The sequence below is a fragment of the Hippopotamus amphibius genome, chromosome 11 (genome assembly GCF_030028045.1).
Source record: "Hippopotamus amphibius kiboko isolate mHipAmp2 chromosome 11, mHipAmp2.hap2, whole genome shotgun sequence".
NCBI lineage: Eukaryota > Metazoa > Chordata > Mammalia > Artiodactyla > Hippopotamidae > Hippopotamus > Hippopotamus amphibius.
This window is the reverse complement of record NC_080196.1, coordinates 35,511,781-35,526,447: the sequence shown is the minus strand read 5'-3', so window position 1 is coordinate 35,526,447 and position 14,667 is coordinate 35,511,781. Positions and strand designations below refer to the sequence as shown.

Sequence of the window (14,667 nt, the reverse complement as noted above, 5' to 3'; positions counted from 1 at the left end):
CCATCAGAAAAAGCACTAACAAGCAATGATGACGATTCTGACCTGCCTTATTTTGAAATGTAAGAGAACCCCTGGGTCTTCCCTGGTGGTCCAGTGGTTAAGACTCTGCACTTCCAACGCAGGGGGCGAGGGTTCAATCCCTGGTTGGGGAACTAAGATCCCACATAAGTGCCTTGAGGTCAAAAAAAGAGAGAATCCCTAAGGTGATGCTACTGGGGTCAGAAGCCCTAGAAGTCTGAAAAAGTTGAGAAGCATCCCAACTGACAAAGAGCCCCCTCCCTCTGTTTGCCTTCTGCATTGAAAGGTGCTTCCAGGGTTCCACGCCTCTGTGCAGCACACTTTTATTTGGGGGGGGGGGTGCTGTTCTGCGAGGCGTGCACGATCTTAGTTACCTGACCAGAGATCAAACCTGTGCCCCCTGCAGTGGAAGCTCAAAATCTTAACCACTGGACCGCCAGGGAAGTACCCAGCAAACTTTTCATTCCCATTCCTCACATTCCTCTTACACTAAAGGACTTCAAAGGAAGCTCATGATGTCAACTGCAGGAAGCAAATGTGCAGTCACTGACAAACCTGCAAGACCTGGGCTAACAGAAGGAGGAGTTCCCACAGGCTCTTATATGAGAAGCCTAGAGCCACTGACTTTAGATATCCTAGCCTCTAGCCTTCTCTGACCAGAAAGATGCTCAAGACATATTTTTTTAAAGCCCTGAAACCTAGCATTTTGGAACTAATGCTTCCAAGAGAATTAGGCCCATATCTTTCCCTGCCACACTGACCAATAACACGTTAGAGATTATAAGTCCATAGAAATTGAACCAACCATGTAATTAAACACAGTAGGGAACAGGTCCTGAAGATGTGATGTGCTGGAATCCCAATCCCCTCATCCCAATAGCTTCTTTTTCTCCTCTAGACCCAAGATCTTAAAATGGCCCAACTAGAACTAGACCCAGGCTGGTGTAACTGCATTTAGTGGCTGCAGGGAGGGGCAGGCGAAAACCTAAAAAAGATACTGTCTTCTTGTTGCCTATCCCCCACCCATTCAGCCCTGCCTGCAAATGGGTCCTACTCCCGACATCCTACCTCCGATCCTAAAGTTCCACCCCGAGCACTACTATGGCCTCACAGGCAGGAAAATGTGCCAAGAAAAAGAGAAGGAGGTACACGACCACTGATGGGTTCTTAAGGTAAAACCTTTCACCTGACGCCTTCCAGGAGGAAAGGGCGCATCTCCGAGGAAAAAGGCCCGCAGATTCTGCAGCCCTCACGGCGGCCCCTCACCCACACAACCCGAAGACATCTTGCTCAGCTCCCAAGGGACGGCGGACCCTGGTCCCGATCCTCTTCCCAGGTACACTCTAGGCTCCGAGGGCTTTCAAGACCCCAAGCTCCACCCCTACAAAATCCCTTTAAAGTCCTACCAAGTCACTCCCATGGTGTCGGGCCAGGACGCTGGGAGGATCAAACAACTGAAATGCAGTGTTCTCAGGCACCGCACACGAGGTGCAGCCACCTAGCTAACGCAAGCTGCGGTGGAGGGAGGCGCTCCGGAAATAACGTAAAAACAGAGCGCCCAGTCGTCGCGCCCACAGGACAGGGGCGTGTCTAGGCGCCTCCAGTGACGTCACTGCCCGACTCCGTCCCCTGGGCTTGTTGCTCAGGGAATTTCCATTCGACCAGGCGCCCTGGGCCTAGATCCACGAAGCTAGGAAAGCGTTGCTCGGACTGTCACCACTTAGAGAAGCCAACGTTAAACGCAATGAGTTTGTTCGGGAGTCCAGCTCCAGGACCCGTGAACTCTTTTAGGGGTTGGGGCGGCGCTGGTGACAGTCCCGGCCTCCCAACGCGAGGGGGCGCTGTGAGCTCCGTGTGGCCCCTTCGGCGCTGGGGGTTTTCTGCGCAAGCGCATTGAGGGCTTTTCCTCCGTCCCCACGTGTGAAACTTCCCGGCAAGGTTTCCGAGAAGAATGCCCAAATTCAGGGCGGCCCGCGGGGCCGGGGGTCAGGAAAAGCATGCTCCCCTGGCCGAGCAAATCCTGGCTGGGGACGCGGTGCGGGCAGGGGCCCGGGAAAAACGACGGGGTCGCGGAACCGGAGAAGAGGAGGAAGAGTACGTGGGGCCCCGGCTGACCCGACGGATTTTGCAGCAAGCGCGGCAGCAGCAAGAGGAGCTCGAGGCCGAGCATGGGACCGGGAACAGGCCCGCGGCGCCGCGAGAGCGCACCACGCGGCTGGGTGAGTGGCGGGGGTGGGTACGAGGAAGAGGGTGGGTAGTTGGGGTAGACGGCTGAAAGGTGTCCGGCAGGGGAATAGCTTGGAATTAAAAAACAGGGACCCATATTACACCCTTGCAGAGGTAATGGAGTGAGAGACCCAGCCCTGGGGCGGATTGAGGGTGGCCGGTGCCTTCCACAGCCGCCCCTAGATTTAGGCACTCGCTTTTAGGCACCCCCAAGGATAGGCCAACGGGATGTGGTTGCTCGTGCGACTAAGTTCTGCTGGCATTTATCCATTTGTTATGTGAATATTTGCGGGATGTCTACTACGTACATCCCACCGTGCTAGGAGTTTAGATGATTTAGGTAAAAAAGTAAACAGGGTAGATGCATACCTGACTTAAGGATCTTACAGTCTGGCCCAGGAGAGAGACAGTTAAACAGACAAATGGGATCAGGCACATCGTGATAAAGTGTAGTTTCTCTGATAACAATGGCATTAGTCTTTGGGGGTCAGGCTTCCCAGATTGCGTGGCCTTTGTGCTAAGACCTAAGAAGTGGGGAATACTCTGAGCACAAGGAACAATATTGTTTAGGGGCTAAAGAGGGAGAGAGATTATTTAGAAAACGGTCAGTTTTTTTCTTATTAGGCTGGGAGTGTTGACCTCCGAGTTGCTTAATCTATTTCTCAGCTTTCATCTTTCGTTTGTCCTGTGAGCAGTGTTCACAATTGAACACTAGCCTCCTGGCTGCAGTATCTTCACTTCGGAGACATCACATCCCTGTTTTACTACTTCCTCACCTCTCAGTATCCTTTGTTGGCTCCTCTTCCGTTGCCAGCCTCTTATCATTGCAGTGGCATAGGGTTCCATCCTTGGACCTCTTCTCTTCACTTCTCTGGTGCTGTCATCAGTTTCAAGGTTTAAATACCATCTATTTGGTAACTGCTTCCAAGTTCATATTCTAGCCTTGATCTTTTCCGTGAAACCCAGATTCTTATATTTTAGCTACCTCTTCAGCCTCTCCAGTTTGAAGTTTAAGAGACATCTCAAATTTAACAGGTCCAGGACAGAAATCCTGACCATCTTGCCAAAACTGCTCCACACACAGTCTACTTTATCTCAGTTAATGGCATGATTTGCCTTCCATTTACTCCAGACAAAAACCTCAGACTTTTCTTTTCCTCACTCCATGTCTACTCTATGGGGAAGTTCTTGTTGACTCTTCCTTAAAAGTATATCCGGAATCAGACAGCTTCTCACCATCTTGGAACACCATCCTGTTCAGACCACCTTGATCTCTCACCTGGATGATGGCAGTAGCCTCCTAATTAGTATCCGATACCCGCTACAGTCCATTCTCAGCTCAACAGCTCAAGGATCACAGTGCTCTACAAAGACCTGTATGATATGCACCTGTTGTCAATATGACCTATTACTTTCCCTTTGCTGTCTTCACTCCATTCACATAGGCTTCATTGTTCCTTAAACATGGCAGGTTAGGGACTTTGCCCTGGTGGTTCCTTCTGTCCTCATACACCTGTAGGTTTCCTCCCTTAATTCTCCACCTTCTTGGAGAGGCCTACCCTGACCACTCCATTAAAAGTTGCAACACCCCCACCCCTGTTTCCACACTCCCAACTTATCTCCTCTGCCGTGTTTCTTTTGTTATGGCATTTGTCTTTTTTTAACCTAATATATACATTAGTTCATTGTCTCTTTTCTCCATTAGAATGTAAGCTCTATAAGGGCAAAATGTTTTTGTTTCTCTTGTTTGCTAATATATTTCCAGCGCCCAAAACAATGCCTCACATATATAGTAGGCACTCATTGTTTGCTGAATGAATGATGGTGAGGTAGGTAGGAGTGAAAGCTACGAAACACTTGAAAGCTGCCCTAGAGACAATGGTAAACTATTGGAGACTATGGAGCCCAGTTAGGGAATTGTTGAATTAATCCAGACGGCAGGTGCTATTGACCTAGGCTTTGACAGGGGTGCGAAGGCTTTGAGAGGGATTCTATGAGGTACAGAGGAATAGGACTTGGTAACTGATTGGACGTTGGGGGTGAGAGCAGGCGACAAGGCAGGCCTGCTCCCAGGTTCTGGCTTAGCATTGGCTGGATGCTGGTGCCATTTACTAGATGTGGAACACGGTGAGTAGTGCAGACCTCGGAGGGAAAGGGGTGAGTTTGGTTGATGACGAAGCTTGAAGTGCCTGCAGGTCATCCATGAGCCGGCTATACAGGAGGCAGCTGGAGTTAGAATCTGGGCAAAGGGAGATGCACCTACAGGTACAGATTTGGGAGTTGTTAGCATGTGGAGACAACACATCTGGCATGCGTAGCCCTCCCCACCTTATTAGCTTTTATCACACAGTCTCTGTTCTTAATGACCTGTTCATGTGTAGCATTTTCTCTCCCCACTTAGATTATTACATCCCTTTCCAGATGCCCAGCTGGCCACAGCCTTCCAGTAATCAGTTATTAAAATGGGTTGGTCTACTGAAATCTGAACTCACTGCCCAGCCTCACTTTCTCACTTTACCCATCTAGCCTCATTTCTTGCAACTGCCTAACAGACACTCTTGGGTTTTGGTTTGTTTTGTTTTTTTTGAACCATTGATTGTACACTTGTTTATTTATTTATTGGCCACACGGCGAGGCTTGCAGGATCTTAGTTCCCCGACCAGGGATTAAACCTGCACCCTCAGCAGCGAAAGTGCAGTCCTAATTGCTGGACAGCCAGGGAATTTCCAACAGACACTTGTAACCAAGCCCTTCTGCCAGTGCTGTTACCCAGGTCTGGAATACACTCCTCCAGCTCCCACACTGCCTGTCCAGAGCCTGACCACCCTCTGCACTCACCTTCTGAGTGCCTGTGGTATATACCATTTCTGCCACTCATTTTGGCACGTAATCAAGCCCTACCACGCATGTGAAAGAGAGGTGAAGAGTGCACAGCCTAGACCCAGATTGCCTGCCTGAGTCACGTTAACTTCCCTATGCTTCATTCAGCATCCCCATCTGAAAGCGGCTGTGATAATAGTACCTCCTTCTTGGGTTAAGATGGTTATGTACAGTGCTTAGAAGAGTTCATGCAGTATACTGAGCATAGTGTGTGAAATATTATTTACTGCTGTCACTGTCTCATTGGTTCATATGTGTGCATTTTGTCTCTCAAGCAAGATTGTGCGCCCCTGGGGACTGGAAGGTAGCGTGCGCGTCGTTTGTTTCACTGTGCGTGTCTGTATCTGTTACAAGCGAGGCCTGGACCATATACATGATGGTTAAAGTTAAACTAATCTCTGAATTCCTCAGCCACAGCTTGCCTTGCTCACCCAGTTCATCTCCCCTCTTCCAGGTCCAGGAGTGCCGCAGGACGGATCAGATGACGAGGAGTGGCCCACTCTGGAGAAGGCTGCCACCATGACGGGGCCGGGCTACCATGCAGAGGTGGTTGTGGATCCTGAGGATGAGCGAGCCATCGAGATGTTCATGAACAAGAACCCTCCTGCCAGGTAGGGCTGGCATGGCCTGGGATTTGGGAGAGTGGATCCTGGTAGCCACTTTATAGAGAAGAAATTTCATACGTAGCGAACCGTATGTCCTGGCAGAGGGTTTTTTTTTGTTTTTGTTTTTTTAATTAATTTGTTTATTTTATTCTTATTTATTGGCTGCGTTGGGTCTTCATTGCTGTGCTTGGGCTTCCTGTAGTTGCGGTGAGCAGGGGCTACTCTTCATTGTGGTGTGCAGGCTTCTCATTGTAGTGGCTTCTCTTGTTGTGGAGCACGGGCTCTAGAGCGCAGGCTCAGTAGTTGTGGTGCACAGGCTTAGTTGCTCCGTGGCATGTGGGATCTTCCTGGCCCAGGGATTGAACCCCTGTCCCCTGCATTGGCAAGCGGATTCTTAACCACTGCACCACCAGGGAAGGCCCTGGCAGAGTTTTTTTGTTGTTGTTGTTGTTTTTTGGGGTAAATTAGTGCTTTATTTAGGATATTGTATTGAACTTGGGGCTCCCTTTTTATATAATAGCTTTACTGAGTTATAATTCATACCATCCAATTCACCCATTTAAATTGTACAATTCAGTAGTTTTTAATATATTTAAAGAGCTGTGAAACCATCACCACAATAAATTTTAGAACATTTTTATCATGCCCCTAAAATAAATAACCCTGTATTTATTATAGTTTCTGTCTAATTCTCCGTAACCCCCTCAGCTGTAGACAATCACCAGTCTGCTTTCTGTCTCTGTGGATGTGCCTATTCTGGACATTTTATGTCAATAGAATCATACTGTATGTGGTTATCTTGTGGCTGGCTTCTTTCCTTTAGCATAATGTTTTCAAGGTTTATCCATGCTGTATGTGTCTGTACTTTACTCCTTTAAATGGCTGAATAATTTTCGATCTTATGGGTCTATCACAATTTATCCATTCATCAGATGATGGACATGTGAGTTGTTTCCACTTTTTGGCTATTATGAATAACGCTACTGGAAATATTAATATACAAGGTTTTGTAGGGACATATGTTTTTGTTTCCCCTGTATATATACTTAGGAGTGGAATTGCTGGGTTTTACAGTAATTCTATGTTTAACCTTTTGAGGAACTGCTAGTTTTTAGCCTTCTTGTTTCCATGGCTCTGCTGCGAAAGGGGATGGGCTTAATGTACAATATTTTGGTTAAAAATAAGGAAGATAGCAATATCCCTACTAACATCAGCAGGAGGGCTATAAAATTCCATCTTCTAATATATTAAATCTGAAAGTGAATAGTTATGTTTATTCATCCCTGGCAGAGTTTTGATTCCCACCCTTGGGAAGGGCCTGAGCACTGCAAGTTGTGGGGAACTGCCTTGGCAAAAGTGGCACATCCTCAAAGGACCAGTCTTTTTTTTTTTTTTTTTTTTTTTTAAAGACACATTTATTCAGCGTCATGATCAGACTATTACATTTAGCAATCAGCAGCATGGGTGCAAAAAAAAGAATCTACATTAAAACCCTTTGTTGGAATGCTTTACACTTTCCACAGAACAGAAACTAAAATAACCTGTTATACAATGTCACAAATACAGTCCTCGAGGTTTTTTTGCCCATACACATGAGTATTGTCTAAAACATGTCTTCTTCGTAGCTACTAGGCCCTGCCACCACTATGCTTGGCTGAGTTCACAAATCTGTTGTAACCTGTAGCTTCCCTGTCACTTCTCTGGCTCTCCTCTCCTGCTAAGCTTTGTTTCCTGGCAGTAATTAAAACCTTCTGCCACTGCCATAGCTACTGCTGCTGCTGGAACCGCCATAGCCACCTTGGTTTCGTGGTTTGGCAAAGCATTGGCCTCCACTGCCATAGGGGCCAGAACTTCTGCCTCCAAAGTTCCCTCCTTTCATGGGTCCAAAATTTGAAGATTGATTGTTTTAATTGCCAAAATCATTGTAGCTTCCACCACCTCCAAAATTGCTTCCATCATTACCAAATCCATTATAGCCATCCCCACTGCCACCATATCCACCACCACCGCGGCTGCCACCAAAGCCACCTCGACTACTGAGGTTTCCTCCACGACCAAAGTTGTCATTCCCACCAAAACCACCTCCACGACTACCACCAAAGTTTCCAGAACCACTTCGACCTCTCTGACTCGATGAAGCACTAGGCATCTCTTGCTTAGATAGGGCTTTCCTTACTTCACAGTTGTGGCCATTCACAATGTGGTATTTCTGAATGACAGTCTTGTCTACGGAGTCATGGTCATCAAAGGTTACAAAAGCAAAGCCTCTCTTTTTGCCACTGCCTCGGTCAGTCATGATTTCAATCACTTCAATTTTCCCATACTGTTCAAAATAATCTAAGTGATGTCCCTCAGTGTCTTCTTTAATGCCACTGACAAAAATCTTTTTCACAGTTAAGTGGGCACCAGGTCTTTGAGAATCTTCTCTTGAGACGGCCCTCTTTGGTTCCACAACTCTTCCATCCGCCTTGTGTGGCCTTGCATTCATGGCCGCATCCACCTCCTCCACAGTGGCATAGGTGACACACCCGAAGCCTCTGGAGCGCTTCGTGTTTGGATCCCTCATTACCACACAGTCTGTGAGCGTTCCCCATGGCTCAAAATGGCTCCTCAGACTCTCATCGGTTGTTTCAAAGCTCAAACCTCCGATGAAGAGCTTCCGCAGCTGTTCGGGCTCTTTGGGAGACTCTGACTTAGACATGACGGCAGTGGAGCGGGGGAGACGTCAACGATGCTTACTTGGCGGTGTCCATGGGTAGAAAGCCAATGGATCATTCTTTTTTTTTTTTTTTATGGCGCACGGGCTTAGTTGCTCCGTGACGTGTGGAATCTTCCCAGAGCAGGGCTTGAACCCATGTCTCCTGCCTTGGCAGGCGGATTCTTTACCACTGTGCCACCTAGGAAGTCCCAATGGATCATTCTTAATGAGAATGACCCAGATGCAACACACCCCCTCCCGCTCTGTCCACCTGCCTTAGAACTGCCTGGATTACCTGGGCAAACAGCTGCGGGGCCTTGTTCTCTCTCCGGGTGAGCTGTCGCATTGCATTTGGTCTTGGTGTGCTTGGTTTTCTCGGTGGTGAGCTCAGTTTCCTCGGCCACATCTCTTTCATACCTTAAGCTTCATTTTATCCGGAGTGTTCCAGCCCTAGTACCCCTGGCATTTGAGGCTGGATAGTCTCTTCTGTGGGGCTGTTCTGTGCAGCGTAGGATATTTAGCAGCACCCCTGACCTGTACCCACTGGATACTAGTAGTAACCGTGCCCCCAACTGTGATAACCAGAAATGTCTCCAGATGCTTCCACATGCCCCTTGGGGGTCAAAATCACCCCCCAGTTAGAACCACTAACTCATTCTCACCTGTAGTAAACACTAGGTCCTAAACATGCAGGCTTTTCGGCTCCTGTGGTCAAACTCCAGAGCCCGTGGATTTTGGCCTGGGAGAGGGGCGTCTAGGATAAGAGCCTTCAGCCAGGTCATTCTGATCCTATGATGTTAACATGACATTGTTCTTGGTTCTTCAGGCTCTCTTGGGTGCATGCATCTGTCATAGCTAGTAATACCGTGAGAAGGCAGGGAGGCTGAACGACAAGTTCCGTGGCCGTGTATTTGAGGGGCAGAAGGAAGCCATGAGCGCCTTTCCCGGTGTGAAGCCCAGCAGCTGAGGTGGATGTCACAAAGTGCGTGTTGGTCCCACCAGAGAGCCTGTCAGGTTCTCACCCAGCGCCTGTAACTCCTTTTGAAGCTCATTCTTTTAGTTATTTGGCTGCACCGGGTCCTGGTCGCGGCATGCGGCATCTAGTTCCCTGACCAGGGATCGAACCCGGGCCCCCTGCATTGGGAGCACGGAATCCTAGCCACTGGCCACCAGGGAAGTACCCCTCGCAGCTCATCCTGAGAAGCTTGGCAGGGTGGTTTTCCAGCTTATTGTCAACAGAAGAGTAAACATCTTCAGAGAGCAGACTAGACCCACGTGAACTCAGCAGTCAGCGGCTGTTTAGTTTGGGGGCATATATGTACTGTAAGGTACCTGACCTTCAGAACCTGAAAGACCAGGCTTTGACTCTGTCCTCGCCTTGAGAGCTGTGAGACCTTGGATGAGTTACCAACCCCTCTGCGTATCGCTTCCCATGTCTGAATAACAGGAATAACAACACCTCATGTGAGTGTTGCACAGACAGTGTGAGGGTACACCTGGAAAATCCTGCCCTCGGAAGACAGGAGCTGTGTTTTCTTGTTTTGTTTTAACTAATTTTTGTTGGATTATAATTGCTTTATGAAGTTGTGTTAGTTTCTGCTCTATAGCAAACTGAATCAACTATACGTATACACATGTCCCCTCTTTTTTGTCTTTCTTTCCCATTTAGGTCACCACAGAGCACTGAGTAGAGTTCTCTGTGCTGTATAGTAGGTTCCCATTAGTTACCTGTTTTAAGGAGCTGTTTTAAGTAGACTTCAGCAGCCCCTGAAGATGCCTTCAGTGCACCAAAGCCCAGCGTAATGATAGTTCTGAATCATTGCGGTCAGATTGTGTTTAAGGGGGCTGGGAAAAATAGATCATTCATCTTGGACCTCTTTCCATAAATTTCAGTAAGTTAAAAGAGGGGAAAGTGCGTGCCATCGTCTCTTCTTAATGATCCCAGCTACCAGAAATCTTGGTATGTAATTGAGGTGTGTCTGGCACTCTGGAAAGGTTAGACCAGGGTTTTGTAACTGGAGAGTCCTTAGCACATTGGCAGCGTGTGACAGATGTGTTTGAGATAGGACACCTGTCACGCACTTATTCCTACCATCACTGATAGTTCCAAATAGCATATGTATGTTAACTCCCCATGATAACTTTATGAGGGTAGGTACTGTTATTGTCCCTGTTTTACAGGGGAGGGAGCTGAGGCATAGAGAGGCAGAGTAGCATGCCGAAGGCCACATGCAGGGAGTGGAGGAGCCACGACTTGAACCCAGGCAGGTTGACTTCAGAGCCCAGGTTCCTCACCTCCACACGTGACTGTGAGCTCCGTCCTGAGCTGAGTGACTGCCAGGTCCTTTGTGCTCTGCAGGGATTCTGTGCTGGGTGGTTGGGCCCAGAGGGGACTGAGGTCACGCATCCCAGCAAGATCACAGGTTTATCAGAGCTCTCAAGGGACTGTGTGGGGAGTCAAGAGCTTCCTGGACTGAGAGCACAGCACTCCTGCCTCTTCCCTCCCTTTCTCCCAGGCGCACCCTGGCCGACATCATCATGGAGAAGTTAACTGAGAAGCAGACGGAAGTCGAGACAGCCATGTCTGAGGTGTCAGGCTTCCCTGGGCCCCAGCTGGACCCCCGGGTTCTGGAGGTCTACAGAGGGGTCCGGGAGGTAAGAGCTGAGAGGAGAGCTGTGATGGGACACCTTCACGGGGCTCTGGGTGCCTACATCTCTTATAGAAATAAGGTCTGGTGGCTGAGAGCAGGCTCTGGGATCAGAGTGCACGGCTCCAGGGTTACTCTCCTGCTTACTGACACTGGTCTCAGTTTCCTCACTGGAAAATGAGGATGATAATAGCACCTCCATACAGGGTGGTTGTGAGGATTAAGTGAGTTAATGTATGAAAGGTCCCCAGACAAATACCGAGCACGTGGCACCTGGTAAACAGTGTGTATGTTAAGGACGGTGATGATGTTCTTCTCCCATCACCAGGTGTTGTCTAAGTACCGCAGTGGGAAACTGCCCAAGGCCTTTAAGATCATCCCTGCCCTCTCCAACTGGGAGCAGATTCTCTACGTCACAGAGCCTGAGGCTTGGACCGCTGCTGCCATGTACCAGGCCACCAGGTAGAGAAGATGGGGGTCAGGGTGGCCTTGGGTCTGTAGGGAAGGGCTGGGTGTGGGAAGGACAGGCTTTCCCTCCCTTTGTCATTACATCTTAGCTTTGCCTCCAGAGCGCTCTCTTATGCTTCTTCATGTCATTTCCCAGCTTCTCCTGTTTTGGGGCCAAGACCCTGTTAAGAATGTCCTGTGAAGAATTTCTAGGGAAGAGGCTCATAACTACGAGGATACAACCCTGGGGTATCAGGGTGGCCTCAAAAGTCTGTGGCTCCCTGGGCGTGCGCAGGTCCCTGCTGACAGCCCGGTAGAGGGGACCCATGATGGAGAGGGGAAGGTGAACAACTGGGTACCTGTCTGTCTGGGAGAGCTCTGGCTCACCCGAAGAGGGACAGTGTTTGCTCTGTTTGGGTACATCTTGTAGCCCCTCCTGTTCCCTCTCTAATCTGACCTGGGTGTTGCATGCACCCAGCTCACTCTGCACAGACTCTGATCTCTTGCATGTACCATCCACAGTGATATTTAAAGGGCCAGCTCCAGACTAGCAAGTGACCTGGGATCTCCCCCCTTCCCTCCAAAATCACTAGGATTTTCGCCTCTAACCTAAAGGAACGTATGGCCCAGCGCTTCTATAACCTGGTCCTGCTCCCCCGGGTACGAGATGACATCGCAGAGTACAAACGACTCAACTTCCACCTCTACATGGCACTGAAGAAGGCTCTGTTCAAGCCTGGAGCCTGGTTTAAAGGTGGGAACCCAGGAGGCAGTTAAGAAGGGGAGGGACTGGAACTCCTGCAGGACCTCCTTTCTCTCACTCTGGGCTCAGAGTGACTGCCCCTCTGCCCCTCCCCAGGCATCCTGATCCCGCTGTGCGAGTCGGGCACCTGTACCCTCCGGGAAGCCGTCATCGTGGGCAGCATCATCACCAAGTGCTCCATCCCGGTGCTGCACTCCAGGTAGCGTCGGCGGGGGTGGAGGACACTGGTTGGTGGATCTCCACACGGCAGAGTCCCAGGACTCGGGGAGCGGTGGGAGGACAGAGTAGGGAAGGAGCTAAGCATAGCCCTGGGTTTGCAGCTCTTTTAAGCCAGTGGGTGTATCATTCCACCACAAGAATGCCAGTTCCATAGGAACAAGGTCCCAGGGCTTGGCATGTGGTAGGTGCTTAGTAAAATAGTTGAATGAATGAGAGAATGGGGAACATGGGAACAAAGTAGGTTAGGGGTGGAGATCTCGGGACGTTTGGACATATTCTCGTCGGATACAGAGAGAAGCAGTGTGAGCCAGAGGTGGGAATTTGCCATGAGTCAGTGTAACGCTGGTAACTGGAGTTGAGGGAGTTAGATTGGGGAGGAGAGAATGTCAGAGATTCCCCCTTTAGGGATAGCACAGTGTAAGGGCCAGCGGAGGAGGAGAAGCTTTCCTCCAGCGTTTCCCTACCTCCCTTCCCCACTAGTGCAGCCATGCTGAAAATCGCAGAGATGGAGTACAGTGGTGCCAACAGCATCTTCCTGCGGCTGCTGCTGGATAAGAAATATGCGCTGCCCTACCGGGTGCTGGACGCCCTGGTCTTCCACTTCCTGGGCTTCCGGACGGAGAAGCGCAAGCTGCCCGTGCTCTGGCATCAGTGCCTCCTGACTTTGGTCCAGCGCTACAAGGCCGACCTGGCCACAGAGCAGAAGGAGGTCCTTCTGGAACTGCTCCGGCTGCAGCCCCATCCCCAGCTATCCCCTGAGATCAGGCGTGAGCTTCAGAGTGCCATCCCTCGAGATGTAGAAGATGTTCCTATCACCATGCAGTGAGAAAGTGCTCATCCTGGTCTGTGGGGCATGGGAGGACACCAGGATCCCTGCTGCTGACTGAAGGTGACACTGAGCCTTTACAGCTGAAGACCCAGATCAGGGCCACGAGAGGTCACGTATCTCCACTCCCCAGTTCCTGACAGGGAGGACTGAGTCTGGCCGGCTCCCTCTTTCATTCTAGGCCTGCATCCCTGCTCAGTTCTGGGACCTGACTTGAGACTCCACAGCCCAGAAGTCCCACTTCCCAGCTAGGGGTTGGAATGGGTCCTTTCTCTGGGGCTGTTGTGTCAAGTCACTGGGAAGTGGATAAAACCAAAAGGCAGGTATTTATTGAACTTCAGTGTTTTGATGTGATGGTGGGAGATCTTTCTGCTTTCCCTCTTTAGGTGGAGGTGGGCACTGCTTCCCTGTTCCTGTGGAGCAGTAGATTCTTACCCAGTTTACATGGGTGCTGTGCCCCACTCAGACAAGTTTGTTTCTCTAGGCTGTACCCATGCTGCCAGCCCCTAGAGGGCATAGCCTTTGCCTTCCCCTGACACAGGCTACTTTGGGAGAATGCCAGCAAACAGGCGGTTGTTCACAAGATGGTCTCAGCTGTGGTTGGAAGAGCTAGGAGAAAGTGCCTAGAGGAAAGTGGAGATACAGAGGCGAGAAAGGCCAGGCCCAGGGTCACCACCAGACCAGCTCCCTTCCTCACTTCCTTAACTAGTGAAAGCTTTAGACCAGGGGTTGGCAAACCAGGGTCATATGCCTGTTCTCTTATGGCCCGTGAGCTGACAATGATTTTTACATTTTTAAATGGCTAGGGGAAAAATTAAGAGTATTTTGTGATAGGTGAAGACTATGTGAAATTCAGATTTTGGTGTCCATAAAGTTTTTACTAGGACACAGCCACACCTGTCCGTTTCCACGTTCTCTCTGGCTGTTTTCATGCCACAGCAGCAGAGGCGAGTACAATCTGGCTAGAACCCTCGTTATTTGCTTTTGAAAATGTGGATTTGTGCTAACCTAATTACTGTATTTAGGAGAAATTTGATCATAAAGCACACTTCACATTTATATGCAGTTTTGTCTTTGGGAAACACTGGGTGAAAGAAAACTGTACCCAGCTGAGCTGAGCTGAGCCAGGTAATACACAAAATGCACACCCCTCAGACGTGTGCCAGCCACCCCAGCGCACTTTGTGGGTTGGCACGACACCCACTTCAGGTGTTTGTTTTTCAAGATAAAGGGCCATGTTTATTGCAGTGTGCATGTGTTTCTTAACCATTCAGTGTGTAAAAACACCATCTTTCCTTTTTTAAAAAAACAAAAATGTGTCCCTCATTAAGTATTTG

The 14,667-nt window shown here is 49.4% G+C and overlaps 2 protein-coding genes and 1 pseudogene across 3 annotated transcripts in view; 1 reads left to right on the top strand and 2 right to left on the bottom strand.

The window, feature by feature from the left end:
• MED20 (mediator complex subunit 20) overlaps window positions 1–1,550 on the bottom strand; it is a 42,761-nt gene extending 41,211 nt beyond the window's left edge. For both annotated transcript variants that reach the window (XR_009048196.1, XM_057700697.1), the window contains exon 1: window positions 1,425–1,550. Coding sequence is in view for 1 of the 2 variants with exons in the window: in XM_057700697.1 (XP_057556680.1) it covers window positions 1,425–1,438 (14 nt within the window). In the remaining variant the exon portion in view is untranslated. The remainder of the gene's footprint in view (window positions 1–1,424) is intronic.
• A 148-nt stretch (window positions 1,551–1,698) lies between these two features.
• BYSL (bystin like) lies at window positions 1,699–13,663 on the top strand. Its single transcript, XM_057699112.1, has 7 exons — window positions 1,699–2,237; window positions 5,579–5,735; window positions 10,944–11,082; window positions 11,404–11,537; window positions 12,116–12,276; window positions 12,382–12,484; window positions 12,985–13,663. The coding sequence occupies exons 1-7, from the start codon at window positions 1,970–1,972 to the stop codon at window positions 13,328–13,330; spliced, it is 1,308 nt and encodes a 435-aa protein (XP_057555095.1). The 5' UTR covers window positions 1,699–1,969; the 3' UTR covers window positions 13,331–13,663.
• On the bottom strand, window positions 7,471–8,430 carry LOC130831227 (heterogeneous nuclear ribonucleoprotein A1-like; annotated as a pseudogene).
• Window positions 13,664–14,667: the final 1,004 nt, after the last annotated feature.